We start from the raw sequence: 15,532 nt of genomic DNA on the forward strand, positions 1-15,532 counted from the left end.
AAAATGATTCAGAAACACATATGTTAAAAAATATATACAAATTTATTTTAAAAAATTAATACTATAGAAGTTTCAGATGGCCAGTAACTTTATCAATATTCTGCTCCAAATCTGAAAAAGAAAAATACATATACATGTATTATGATATTCATTGTGTAATCACATCGCTGTGTTGACTGATTAATTATTGAGATGTAGTATAAATGAATTAAATACATTCCTTAAGTAAACAGAGTAACTTTTTGAGCAATTGTGCATAATAAAATATCACAGACAGAATATCTGGATATTCAAAAGGATATAAATGTTGTTTAAACAATAAGAACATTTTATCATTCAATGAATAGAAATTAAAGAGCAAAACTTAAGTTTAAAATATGTATCTAGCTACATTTTCCCCTTAATAACTATTTGTGTCTCCTTGCATATGATTACAATTTTAAGACAAGTTTATAAAGATAAATGAAAACTATGCTTCTAAAATTACAATAATACAACAACATCGTACAGGGATAACTAAGAATATGATTACAGTGAATAATTTCTTTTAAATTAATAATCTTTCTTATATAAAAAGCAATTTCAATTAAATTTTAAGTAAAAATTCTAAAATAAATTTATGAAATGTTTTATCAATATACATACAAATATAAAATAAACTCGTTTGCACTGAATGTGTGAAATTAATGGTGTAGAATTAAGTATACATAGCAATTATAATAAATAGGTTTGCAAAAGTCTATTACAAAACACTTACCAGGGCCAACTGCTAAAACTGTCCTACTTCCTGAAGGGATTTGTGTTCGTCCTGCATCACACACTAAATTAAAATTGAGACCAGCTCTTCTGGCGGTGGCAGCTATTTCCATTCTGAAATTTTTTTTAACATTATTTAAAATCAGCTGCAAAACATCTGTTTAAGAAAAATCATTCAGTGAAAACTACTGATTTCCTATTTAATTTTAAATTCCTACTTATTGCCACTCAAATTAGCATTCTTTAATTATTTACAAATCCTTTTAGGTAATTTATAATTCACTGAGTTTGTATTCAATATAAATCAAATCTCTTAAGTACTGTTTTATATACAAAGTTTCTTCAACACACACATTCAAGTTCAAATTCTGATTCAAAATTAAGCAATGTTATTTAAATAGCCCTGAACTTCTGTTTTTGTGTACATGAACCTTTCTAATGGAGACAAATTACATGACATCACATTTGCATGAACATTGTATTGTCTGTATAAGCCAACAATTAACTATGTACTGTCATATGCAATGCTACAACATCAAAGTTTCATGTAACAGAAGCATTCAATTCCAATTTAAATACACAGTGCACATTTTACATACACTGTATGAACACATCAAATAGCATGTTTGCTGGCATGAAACATGCTGCAGCAAATTTAATTTCTTCCAGTAGTTCAGATGTATTGCATAAAATCTTGAAAGGATTTGTTAATTTTTTCTACGTGAATTTTGATGAAATAAAATAAAAAAGTAAAACTTCATTATGTTATTGCCATAAAATGCATAAAACAAAATTAAAAGAAACAAGAAGAATTTTCCTTAATTTTTAATAAAGGAATGGATAATAATTGTATGAACAATAAAAAAAGTATATTTAAAGTTTTATTGTTGTTTTATTATAATAATGACAAACTTCGTTACAAATTATACTTTTAAAAAATTGTCAAAGATTAAAAAACCAAATCATATAACAGTTAAACAAGAATAACTAAAATGATAATTTTTTAAAGCATAATTATTGTTACAATATGATTGCAAGTCACTGAAAAAAAAAAGATGCAAAATACTAATAAGTAAAATTTTGTGATTTGAATCTTAACTAAATTCTAAGTAACATTTTTTAAAATGCTTGAAGGTGCACATTTCCATTTCCCCAAATTTTTTTTTTGTGCTGTATTTAATAACACTAGGTGCAATGGTCTACTCTGTAGAGCACTGACAGAAAAGCAAACACACAACTGCTTTTATTAGTAAGGCATTTGTTTGATAATAATATTTTATTATTTGAACACTATTTTTATAGTGTACAGCAGCATTTAAATTGTTTCTACATCTGCATCTAGTGCATTTATAATATGTACCACAGCAAATATCAGGACCCCCCCCCCCTTTATCATAGATTATATGCAGATATCTCTCTGCATCCAATCACAGCTAGATCAAGAAATTAACATCATTTAAAATTTTATTGTTTAGAATTAAAAGCATGAAAATTCTAACATCTCATAATTCCCCTAAAATGAATAATAATCATCTAATTGTCACCAACTATATAAATTATCCTTAGTGCATATATTCAGGGGTGTTTGTGGGACCCCAAAAAATCCCCTGAAACTTTTACGGACTTACTACCGACATTTTGGAGTTTCGAGAAGGAGGGGGGGGGGGGAGAAATGAAAAATTACAATTATGAAGTATTGAATGACTTAATTATAAAAGTTCAATGAATTACTTTTTTTGCAAAATTAAGACCTTTGAACCCAGGTCACGTGATCGTACATCTGGTCGAACGAAGTCTCTCTCTTTTTTTTCTGCCGCGCCTACTTGCCGAAAAGAATCCAGAAGAGAATGTCCGAGAACCGGGAAAATGAGTCATAACTTGCAATAAGGAAAGAACAAAAAAGAAGTTTTTTCCCCCCTTTTCACGCATTATCACTGCCTTTGGAGAAAGAAAGGAAAAGTTTTCACCACACACACTGACCTTGCGTTTTCTGCTTTCAAAGCAAACAAAATTACCCAGATCAAAATAAATAATTCATTATTATTCCTACTTCCTTTTGAACGACGATCCCCGGAATTTCCGGGTATCGAAGTTCAAAATCCCCGGAATTCCGGGGTTTCCCCGGAGCACAAACACCCCTGATATATGAAAACAATCATATAAATATTCAGTATTCCCATATTTATTAATAACTTCAACTGCCCCCGTTTCAAAAGAAAACAGTGGATTTAACTATTCTTTTGCATCTTTTTTTTATATGATATAAGATGTATAATGCCACATACATAAAGCTTAAGACTTGACTGGTAAATAATAAAATTGAAATTCAAAAATTATGCACAATAACCAAGCTAATTTTTTAAACATGCTTCAATAAAGAAAGAATTGCTTCCAATTTTCAAAATCTTATAAATTTCCTATCCAACATAATTAAATATACATTGCAAGCATGTTAAATTAAAATGGATTACTTAAACAATATACTTCCTAAAAGTGGAAGAAAAGTAAAAATATTTTTAAATATGGGGTAAAGAAGAAATATATAGGATGTACCAAAAATCCATGACACATTTTAAAATCATAAAATGAATAAAATAGGATAGAAAAGTGTGACTGGAATTAAATTTTTTCTTCGTGTATTTTTTTAAAATTCAAATTTTAAAAAATCACAATTTTCATAAAAGAGGAGAAATACAATTATAGAAAATTCATTTCATCATAAGAAATTAATAGAAATTCAATTCACCCAATTTATTATCATAATTCAAAATATGTGTCTTTTGAAACAAAAACCACATCTAAACAGCACTTCATTTCAGTCAATGTGTTACCTACCATGAATTTGGGAAGAAAAAACATACAAACAAGCAGCAATATCTATGTTGAGTTTTTTCCCTTCTCCCTTACCTTTAATTTTAAAAGCACAGCACTATCTAAAAGCTAAAGATTCATGAACACATATGCATCACCTGGTTGGCTAGTATGTTGATAAAACTGCATAGCAATCCCTAAAAATCAAGAGGCTCCCCACTTTCTTCGGGAACTTTTAAACTGCTGAACATTTAAAACTGCCCATTTGTACCAGAGAGCCTGATTCAGTAAGATTTCAATGAATTTAAAGAAATTATTGAAGCTGTTCAAGAAATTAAAATGATCTTTCAATGATTCCTCAGCCTATTTAAAACTGCAAAACTTGCAAGTACAAGATGTATTAAAGAAAAAAAAAATTAATAATTCTTAATGATCTGATGTTATAATTTTTCTCCAACTCCTTTGAATCACATTCGAGTGTTCCCTCCTTTCTTCCATTCCAATTGGTTCACTTTCTTCTTCTCAAATCTTTCCCCCAAACTAAAGGCTCTCACCAAATCTAATACAGACTTCCTTGAAAGCTACTTTTTCTGTCTTCAATCTATCATATATCTAAGTGTTCACACTGATTTTTCCCTCACTATTTCACAGCACCCAAATAAACAGCACAGCAAAGACTTGCTTTTTTCAATTGAAATCACCAATATTTATTGTCAAGTATATCACTTTCCTTCTATGTTTCTTTCTTTATTCTAATTTTTTCCAACATTTCAATGATTTCATTATTCTTATTACATGTAACATCTATTTTTGCATTCATCATTTATAATGTAATGGTATGGTTAAGCATTTTTTTTCCCTTAATAGTAATGCTCAAAAGTTATACACTTTGAGTTTGTGCACTCCACCATGCTCTCCCAGACATTGGTACCCATTTAAAGGCAAAATTAGGAATTAAATAAATTTATTAAATGGGGGAGGGGTTGAAGATTTTCACTATGAGAAGAATTTTAATGCAAACCACACTGTCCTATACACAGTAAAAGATTTTATATTTCATTTTTTTAAATGCATCAAAGACTTTTGATATACTCTGCTTTAACAGATAAAGCTAACATAACAGAAGTATTATATATCATAAAAAAGAAGACGAAAATAGAGACACTAAAAACTTACAATGCTTCTTCAGAATCTACTTTGAGAACAACTTTTCTCTGTCCACTTTTTAACCATTCCTTAAGTAAACTTGGATTTTTTATAGAACAATTTTGGTAAGCAGCCACAGATGCATGGGCACACTGCAAAGAAATGAATTTTCATTAATACATATTATGAAATAAGGGTCATCAGATCTTTTCTGAAGAAATAATAATAATAAAAAAATAACTATTTCATCATATTTCAATCAAACAAATTTCATACATTCATTCTAGATTTTATGTACATTTCATGCACATTTTGGTATAGGTTCTTGATAATGCTGCATTTATCCTTAACTATATCAATAATAATAGATATAAATGCTTATGATTACTAAATGTTTCTGAAGGGAAAAAATAATTTTAAAAATAATATACATTTATTATTTTGACAACAACAACAAAACAAACAAAAAAAAAAAAAAAAAAAAATTTCAAACATTTTACTGAAAAATAAATTCTTAAGTTATTTTATTTCGTCATTCTGTACAAAATATTGTATTATTCACAAATGAATTATACAGCATCTCTTTTTACAAAGAGTTATTATACAAGATCTTAAGAGTATTTCTTTGCTACATAATTCAGCATGCACAAATTTTTTTATTTCAGTAAAAACTTTTTTACAATAAGTCATAACGCTAATAGAAATTTTGTTCAGAAAAAAACAATCAATTTTTTTCTAACTACTCAGTAGGAATAGTAAGAAAGATTTTAAAGTTAAAAAATTAAATATTGCAATTATTATGAATTCTAATTTTGTATTCATACATGTATTTGAGATTAATAAACAAAATTTCATTCAAAAACAGCAGGGATCAGAAAAGTCTGGAAGAGCCTTATTGAAAGAATGTCATACAACTACTTTCAAATCATGATTTAAGAACCTGAAACATTCTGACTAAAAAGTATATTTGTTGGATGATTTCTCTCTAGAATTTATATTATATATATATATATAATGAATGTCAAAAAAAAAAGCAAGCAATATTATTTAAAAAAAAAAAAAAAAAAAAAACAGATTTCTTTAAAAATTATGTATGAACTCAAAATACTCTGAATATTTTAGTAGGATTTAGATATACTTAACATGATTTAAAATATTACTTATCCTTCAAATTTTTAAGAAAATAAAGTCTATTTTACTAGTTTATTCTACAGCAATTAACATATTCACTAGACATATGTAACCAAGAAAATATATTTATCTTTTAAAGTTAATTTCAATAGATAAAATTATATCCATTTATTTTGCAAACAACATAATATGGTTTTATTGTTTAATGTATGCATGATTCTCAAATCTAATTCTGAGTATTGTAAAATAAAAGAAATCTAACAATACAGATATAAAAAGAGAAAAAAAAATCAATTGTTTATATATGTCAGATATTTAAACAGTGCATAAAAATAATAATACCACATATTCAACTGTTATTATATCAGAATCATAAAAATCAAAATTTGTGAATACTTTCACAATGAATTTCTTGCTTAATTTAAATTGAAATCGTAAAAAAAAATTGTGAACTGAGTATTTATCTAATAAACATTTAATTTACGAATCATGATTTCACTGTTTTGACAGGATGTACTAACATGATTGTTAACTTAAATTTAGTGATGGAGATTTAGTAAAAGATTTGAAGAAAGAAGTATTAAAAGCCTTAGCTATTGGCAGAGTCGCAGTAGAAAGCATTTCTTTTGGATATAAAAAATAAATATTATTCCTCATATTTGAACACAATTCACATTTTGACATATTACTTATTTTGAAACATTGCCAACATTAATTCATCAGAGGTACATATAAAGCTTTATTTTTAAACGTTTTCTCACTACTAATGCAAAAAGTTACCAAATCCCTTAGAGGAAAAAAACCAAACTATTTCAAGTAAGCATATAGACAGAACAAAAGATCAATTGTAGCTCAGTATGGAATGATTTTGTAAAAATCTAATTGTTTCATGGCAAGATGTTCAGAAGCCTACTCCAAATTTTAAAAAGTAGAAAATTTTAAAGTTTATTATTATTATTCCAGAAGAAAGTCAAAACGGTAATTTCATAAAATAAGAAAATATATTATTTTTTACTTATCTGAACAATAATTATGGAAAAATGTATCTGCCATAAATAAGTGTAATATAAATTTTCTTGAAAAAGATAACTACCAAAACCAAGGTGATATCTGCATTCTTATGAAATGAGATTGGCATATTTTGTGACCATTGGAACATGAACTACATTAAAGTTCTGAAAATGTTTGTAAGTCACAAGAGATAAACTTCAAATAACAACTGAATTTACATATTCAAAAACAGGACTTAATGAGATATTTATAAAAAAAACATATCTGGGTTCAATCTAGGACAGTTAATAACGCACTTTGATTTGATATCTAAAAGATTTCTGATCATTAGCTTAAATGTATATCCCAAATGAAATAAATCAGAAAATACTATTTTGTCATACATTAAGTAAGTCAATGATAGCAAATAAATAAAATTTATTAAAAAGAACTAAAAACGTTATAAGTAAAAATTGGGGTAATTTGAGTGGAATTTGACACTTTACAAAAGTGCTATTCTCCTGCTTTACTCTTTAAAGATTTCCTTAAAGCTAATAAGTATTATTTTTTGGTTGAGAAATTTAATAAAACTGCCTGTTACTATTACCATCTTTCACAGAAATGCATAAACACTTCCCATTCATGATAACTTTCATTAAAAAAAATATGAAAAACAGAATAAAACATTATTTGATTATAAATTCAAGGATTCTCGTTTTAATGATTATTTAGTGCAGTTTGTACAAGTAATGCATATTATTTTTCTATAAATCAAAAATATGGTTCCACAATATCAATCCTAGTCAAAATAGTTTTCTGATTAGTGATATTCAACACCATATAATTAATTGCACAATAATATAATAGTCTTGACAATAGATTTAAGTGCTAAAATCTCAGAGCTTTTTCATATAATAAATTTTCATTTAATTAATAAAATACAGTTTCAAATACCCTAATTTATCTACAAATTCAAAACTGATAGGCTGATAGATAACATTAGCAACAATATAATATCTGAATCTAATGTGAAATGTTTTTACATTGTTTAATAATTTTCAAATATAAAAATTACAATTCAATCAAACAAAGCTTTTCAATTCAATAACCGTAATTAATTTTTAAAAAAAATTCATATCATATATTGGTCAAATATATGTTTCAATAGGTTTAAATGTATAATAGTTTATTTTATAATGCTTTAGAGCTCATTATTTCGAAGTGGGATGAAAATAAATGAAAACATTCCCCTCTCCCTTTTTCAAACAGTTTTGTTTTTAACAAATATTAATTCTCAAACAATTTTATTGGCAAAGTGAAGTTATTTTTGAGTATTTATGAAAAATAAATCAAAAATTAAATATTTCCCAAATTTAACTTTAAAAATTTATTTTCATTTAGTAATTTTATTAATCAAAAAGAAATTAGTAATTGCACCATCTTTAGATATACTAATTTGCCCCACATAATGTAATTAATAATTTTTTTAATCCTAAAAGCAAATTTTAAAAACATTAATTTGCAATTTAAAATAAAAATCCAAATACACCAGTAAAACTTAATTTTGCTATAGTACTATCCTTCAGTTTAAAAAAGCAGTGATAAATCTAGCTTTAATAAATGTAGACTTAAAAAAGAAATCAAAGGTGAAAAAGTCATATAATATAGAAATTTAATTATGAAAGAGTTCTCTAAAAAAAATGTCAGTCGTTACATTCAGAAATTAATTATTTTTTTATTTTGTCATATCCATTTTAATTCATGTAGACTATTGTAAAAACTTTAACGATAATATAGTTTATACAGCTCATGACTATCAGAGAAAACATTGCACTGAGAAATTCAACAATGATGGTTTTAAAGCAGAAAGGGACACTCAAAGGCATGTTCAAAATTATTATCAACTTAAAATGGAATTAATTCTTTTAATTATTAGGATTAGTATTTTAAGCTTACATTCTATCAAGAATCATATGAATTTTGAATGAATATCAAACAAATCACAAAAGATAAAACAAAAATATATTTCTGGAAGATTATCAGTTATTGATAAAAGACAATTAAAGCTGCAGATATTTTTTTGCTTTTGTTTTATAATCTGAATTACTATCAATATTAATAGAAAAATAATGATGCACCACAACAGTGAAATTAAACTTCTGCTCTTAAAACAAATCATCATTGGCGAAGAAGATTTCAGTACAGCAAATACATTTACTTAATTCTAATGAGAATCTGTAACAACTGATATTGAAATTACTATTAAAAAGTAGAAAAATACCAAATCTTGCATTGTTTTAGATTAGAAATTAGGTTATATTGTTAAAAAGGCTTAAAATAATAGAATATATATCAAAACTATATGAATTTTATAGATGCTGACAGAAAATGAGATAAATGTAAATAAAAATTAATAAAATAGAACAAGACTTCTAAAATAATATGAATTATATATCTATGAAAAAAAATGGTTTCAAAAGATTTTACTGATGCAGGGTGCAAAATGAGAAATTACTGCAAAAATTAAGTACCTTTCTACATTTAAGCAAACATAAACTGCATATTTTCTACACATAGGATTTTCTGTTTTATAGTAATGCATAGTATTTTTGAAAAACATGAAAATTAATTTTAAAGATTATTTTTCAAATTTTAATATGTACTTCTGTATTTGCACAATATCTTCTAATGTTAAACAAATGGTGTCTTTTTTTTATTTTTGACAAAAGTGTAAAAACTATTATTACCAAAAAATCAAGTTAACAATAAAAATCAGTGGTATCCAACATTTCTTAAAATGAACAAATTACAAACTTTGGATGGATATATCATTTCTGGAAATGTTGACATACATGGAGAAATGCAGCATGACAAAATTTTTATATTTGATTTCTATATAAGCAGCGACAAGCAAGATTCAACAAGACTAAAATAAAAAATATGATTTTCCTCCAGTGCTAACTCACCATATTTATCAATCTAGAACATTTTATTTGCAGCTTTAAAAAACTAAGAGCTAAAGCATTCCAGGATGTCTATATTCATAAGATTAAGGAAATTACTATGAAATTGACAATAGAATACTGAATTCTATTTTTTAAATAAAAAATAATAGAAGTGGTTACAAATGGCCAGACTATAAAAAATTATCTTACCACTTCTTACTTCTGAAATTTAGTAAAGGGCTTTCTCAAAACATGTCATATTTTGAAAATTTAATACAAATCTACTTTTTTTAACCTGTATGCAAAAATGAATGAAATTTTCTTGTTTTAATTTTTTTTAAAAATTACAGAAAAACACAATAAGATATTTTACCAAGAAATGAATAATTCCTAGTTTCCATAAAGAAACAAATTCATGAAGTTAAAAAAGCACTAGTTGTGTAATCAGAAGCAAAATGAAAATTAAAAAATGCAGTTGATGTATTTTTTAAAGCAAGGTCGAGATAATATATTACAATACTTCAAAATTTAACAAAACTCATCAAATAAATATTATTCAATGAAATGGTTTAAAACATTTAAGTTCAAATAAAGCAAAGAAAGAATTTTCTTTTTATCATGATGCAACAGCAATAAAATTTCATGACAATGATTCAATAAGGTAATTATATTGTTTTAAATTCCATTATAATAAAAATAATTGATACAAATTGCATCTAAAACTAATTTTTAAGAAACTACTACATTTAAAGAAAAAAATGCATTTACTGAAACAAAATTGATATAATTAAAAAGCTACTTTAAAACAAAAAACAAAAATAATTTTTGTGCAATAATATACTTTGATATTATGACAGAACCCATTAAAATTCATTTATTTTTAAATAAACTTCTAATTAAAATTTTGAAATATCTGTTCTTAGTGGGCTTTTAATATTTCAGAAGCAATTTTCAGCCAAATTTCATGTTCTTAACTTCAATGGATTAAGTTGCACATTGCTCTGTTAATCAGAACAAACCTTTATAAATGGAAAGAAATTTCACTGGAAAACAAAAACAATTCCAAAGGATTTCAAAAGAGAAAAATCATTAAACAATTATCAAATCTGAACCCAGAAGAAAATAGATTTTAAAATGTTTTTCCTTCAAAATTTTTAAACATTAAATGTAGTAATTTTTTAAAACTAAAATTTGGTGAAATTGGCCCAATGAATAATAATTTTCTTAAACTCGATGAAAACTTAAAATTACATTTCAATATACTGTAGTAAAATCCCTTTAATATATTGTTCAAGAGATTCTTTTAAAATAATATATTAGTAAGAACAATGATTGAATGTGCAATATACTACTGTAATCTGTTTTAGAGCAGCTTCTCCCATGTTTGATATATCTCCCAACCAATTAGCTGGTTCCCAAATGCAGCTAGTAATAAATTAGCCATACTGGCTAGATAGAGTATCAAAATTAACTCAGATAAATGAGACCATAAATCAGTAGATTAGAGAATGTACAGAGTAGTCCTGATATGAAAATTATATTCAGCAAAATTTATATTTTAAAGAAATTTTATGTAGCATAATAATGTTCCTTAATTTTCTCTGAATGTAACATAACATGTCTAATCTCTTTAAAAAATTATCTTGAGTATAATTATATTTCTGCAACTAACAATAATCTGTTTTCTTCAAAAAGAGATAGTTGCAGATAATCTGATATTTATAATGATTCATTCCCAAGATATTAAACTAATTTGTCTTAAATAACTCAGTCTTAAGCTAATTGGAAATTTCATAGCATGCATTAAAAAAATGAAACAAAAAGATTAAGAAAGTAGTTATTATTAAAAATATCAAAAATACATTAGTTTGCAAAAAAAAAAAAAAAAAAAATCTTTGGTAAGTTTTTTTAATTGGATTAGCTAGTCTAATTAAAGACTAATAGAAAAATGCTCCTTTTAAAAGGAAGAAAAGAAATCTTACTGCAAGTTAAGAATCTGCAATAACAAATGTAAAACTCATAAGATAATTTTTGCAATTAGCTTCAAAAACTCATAATTCCAAATAATTTTTTCAAACCTTTTATTCATTTAATAATTTTTAAAAGAATAATAGTATTTTATGTAGTTCTATGAACAACAAAACTATCTATGAAATATCTAATTAAAAAATTGATATAGAAAAAGTAACTAACTAAATAACAAACGGCAATAAAGTACAAGTAGAATTAAGAATTCATGCAATGAGAATTATACAAGCAGTAAGATTGATAGCTCTATATACCAAAATATATGTCTAATAAAACAAATATGGCTATTTTAAGAAGTAAATAATACAATTCTTTTGAGCATTTTGACAGATAAGAAATTAGTGCTTTTACACACAATACCAGTAATTAAATCATGATTTTTCACATTTATATTTATGCTTGGCAATATGAATTTGCCAAGTGTTTGGGAAAACACAGGATAATTATAAAATAATTAGCAGGTTTCAAAGTTATCTAATTTTAAGGTACAAATACACTTTTCTATACTGAATCCAGAGAAAAATATGTACATTTTCATTTCTATACATTAATTTTCCCACATGGGCAACCGATGGAGTACAAATTTAATTTCGATGAGCCACAAAAAAAAAAAAAAAAAAAAAAAAAGGCTTATTTTCTGATTAGCATAAAACAATAATTAATGACTAAAATCCTTTTAAAGTGATTTCTAGATAAGAATTTAAGAAATTGTAATTTCTTCTTTTGAAATTACATTACTAACACTGCGTAAATACTATTATCAGATATACAAGATGTTAAATACATATAAAATGGTATGTGGTATATACATATAAAATGGTATGTGGCTATACGTTCATAGAGAATTGGATTATCATAGAGGTGTTAATGTATAATGAAAAGACGACAAAACTTAAACGTATGGTATCAGAATTTTCCCAGTCTTGCCAAAGACACCTCTAACATTAAAAAAATGTCGAATGCTTTCCTAGAATCATTAATTGGCTTACTACATAAGGAGAACTAAATTCAAGAAATTATCAGAAAAAAATTCAACATAAGTAATGATACAACCCAAATTAAGTCTAGAACCAAAAGACATATATTATTATTCAGAAAAATTTAATGGTTCTGTTTTTATGATTGATTATTTTTTTGGAATAATGTGATTTTAAATCAAATTATTATTTTCTAACTAGTAGAATGTCCATCTGAAATTAACTTTTCAGGAAATATAAATGGTAATCTAGATATATGAACTAATATGAATCACAAGCAACAAAATAAGAATAAGTAAAAAATAAACCTGTGCTGCTATTTTTCCTTTTCCCATCTTCAGTCCATTTTGTACAACTAGTACTAGTTTCAGATCTCCTTGAACAAAATCAGAGAAAACCTACAAAAGGATTTTAATTAAATTAAGATATAGTTTAGTTTTTACAAAATTATTCATATATATATATATATATATATATTAATCTTATATAACTACAAACCCATTTATCTTTTCACAGAATATTTTAAAATGAAATAGATAAATATGTGCATATTATCAAACATTGGCATGAAAGCCTTTTTTAATATAAAAACTAGATCAAATCTGATTATTGATCACTACCAAGCTTGCATGTTTGCACTATTTAATTAGAACCATTGGGATTTATCAAGTAATGCACCAAATATAAAATTTACAATTAAAAATAAATATTATGTAATGTTTATAATATTAATTTTCATGCTTAAGCATTATAATAGCACAAAATCAATTACCAAATAACTGAGATATATCAAAAAACAGATATACTATGTATAAAGAAATTTGAAATAATGCTAACACCATCAAGTAAGAATGGGAGCTGCTAAAATAAATTACTGTTTTAACTTTTGACTTTTAGTCTGCACTTGACAATTCCAAAAAACAATTATTTTACTTTCTATAAAAATTAAAAGAAAAAAAATCATGTTTTTCAAATAAGGAACAATTTTGTGCTATTAAGATTTTAATGTTTACTTTAACTAGAGGGAACAATAAAGAATAATCATGCATAAAGTATCTAATACACAAAGAAAAATATAAAAACTAAGAATTTCATTTGCATACATTTTGCCTGGTAGCACATAATATAAATATTCAGTTTATAACCTCTCATATGTTATAACATTCAATACTATTCTTTATAATATTCAGAATAAGATTAATTTAAAATGCACTCTTTTACTTCACTATTAGCAAATATTTATAAATATATCTATAATTATCATTCTTAAAATATAATTACTTTTATTAAAATAAAATTTAAAACTTCCTCTGCATTAAAATAGTATTACTAATAAGCTTTTAAAGAAAAATGTCTTTTAACAATTACAAAAAAAAAAAAAGTGTGCAAGATAAAGAGAAAATACATTTGTTGAATAATTTGCTAAAACAAAACAAAAAAAAAAAATTCATAGAAAGTAAAAAACAAATCATTTTAAAGTTTATCAATAATTTACATGTCATAATTGCTTTAGTTGACATTTCATATTAATAGTTCACTTGAAAATTTTAGAATGGATACTTTGCGACAAATCTAAGAAGTTATATTACAATTAAATAACACATGATACTACATTCTCCACAGTTCTAAGCCACATCAGAATCGATATCTCTATTATAATCAAGCATAATAACATTAGGCACTATTTGCAAGATGTGTAACACAGATAATTATAATTTAAAAACTTTCCGATTTAAAAAACCTATGACAAACCAATTTATGTTATTTAAAGTAAAACTTTCACAGACCTCAAATTACTATCGTTTATTCAATTTTTAAAAAAATTGTTAATATTTTTGTGACAATTAAAATTAATACAATATTAAACTAAAGATAACGAAATAAAATCATTACAGAATGATAAAAAAATATAATACCGCTTCTTCACTAATTTTGTCATTACTAGGAATTGACTTCATAACGTATTTTTTGTGCATATTGCTGGCAAAAATTCCTAATAATATTCCACATCCCGCAGCACATGCAGTCGTGACAGCAGTATTAAATATGTTTCCTTCCCACATTTTAAAAATGGATCGATGACCTTTGGACCTAATTCCTGATAAATATTACCCAACGAACCGTAACCAACTTAGATTAGAGACTTTCAAGATGGAATTTTCGCAAAAATCTTATAAACACCACGTTGTGAAACTTTGCAACCGGTATCAAAAAACGAATCAATCAAAATCAAAACTATAAACAAGTGCCGTACTACTGTTATTGCCAAGTTTTAGAATGTACTACAATAATTTTGAAAATTATTTCTCCTTTTATTTTATTTATCGCTTTAAGATATTTGAGATAGTTTCAAATATATGTTCCAAACAAAATCTAAAATGTTGTAGAAGTTTATTAATCTAGTGATCATAACTTTCTGAAAAATTTCATTATGGTAGCATCCAGGTAGAGTCACAAAACAAATATCGCCCTATTTCCCTTAAATGTTCATTAAGGAGAGAAACATTAACTTTTTCAGTATTTCTTGGATTCATTTTAAAATATTATTTAGACAGCTAGCCATCCTTTTAAAGATCACGATTCTGAAAGCATAATTGAAAGAATGTCGCACAAGAGGTCTAAAATGAACTCGTCCGACCTTCATTGGAATGAGACATTAACCAAAGCCAGATACATCAGATCAGGGCATATGATCGGTGGTAGGTACATAAATAAAATTCGGACAACGTGGGAAGGTATTCTCAAGTT

General features: G+C 25.5%; 1 protein-coding gene across 1 annotated transcript; it reads right to left on the reverse strand.

Moving 5' to 3' along the window:
- Positions 1-21: 21 nt before the first annotated feature.
- LOC129969539 (peptidyl-tRNA hydrolase 2, mitochondrial-like) lies at positions 22-15,140 on the reverse strand. Its single transcript, XM_056084150.1, has 5 exons — positions 14,701-15,140; positions 13,093-13,182; positions 4,744-4,865; positions 758-870; positions 22-111 (listed from the first exon to the last, which is right to left on the reverse strand). Exons 1-5 carry the CDS (start codon positions 14,845-14,847, stop codon positions 62-64), a joined length of 522 nt encoding a protein of 173 aa, XP_055940125.1. The 5' UTR covers positions 14,848-15,140; the 3' UTR covers positions 22-61.
- Between the last annotated feature and the right edge of the window lie 392 nt (positions 15,141-15,532).

The sequence above is a fragment of the Argiope bruennichi genome, chromosome 5 (genome assembly GCF_947563725.1).
Source record: "Argiope bruennichi chromosome 5, qqArgBrue1.1, whole genome shotgun sequence".
Lineage (NCBI taxonomy): Eukaryota > Metazoa > Arthropoda > Arachnida > Araneae > Araneidae > Argiope > Argiope bruennichi.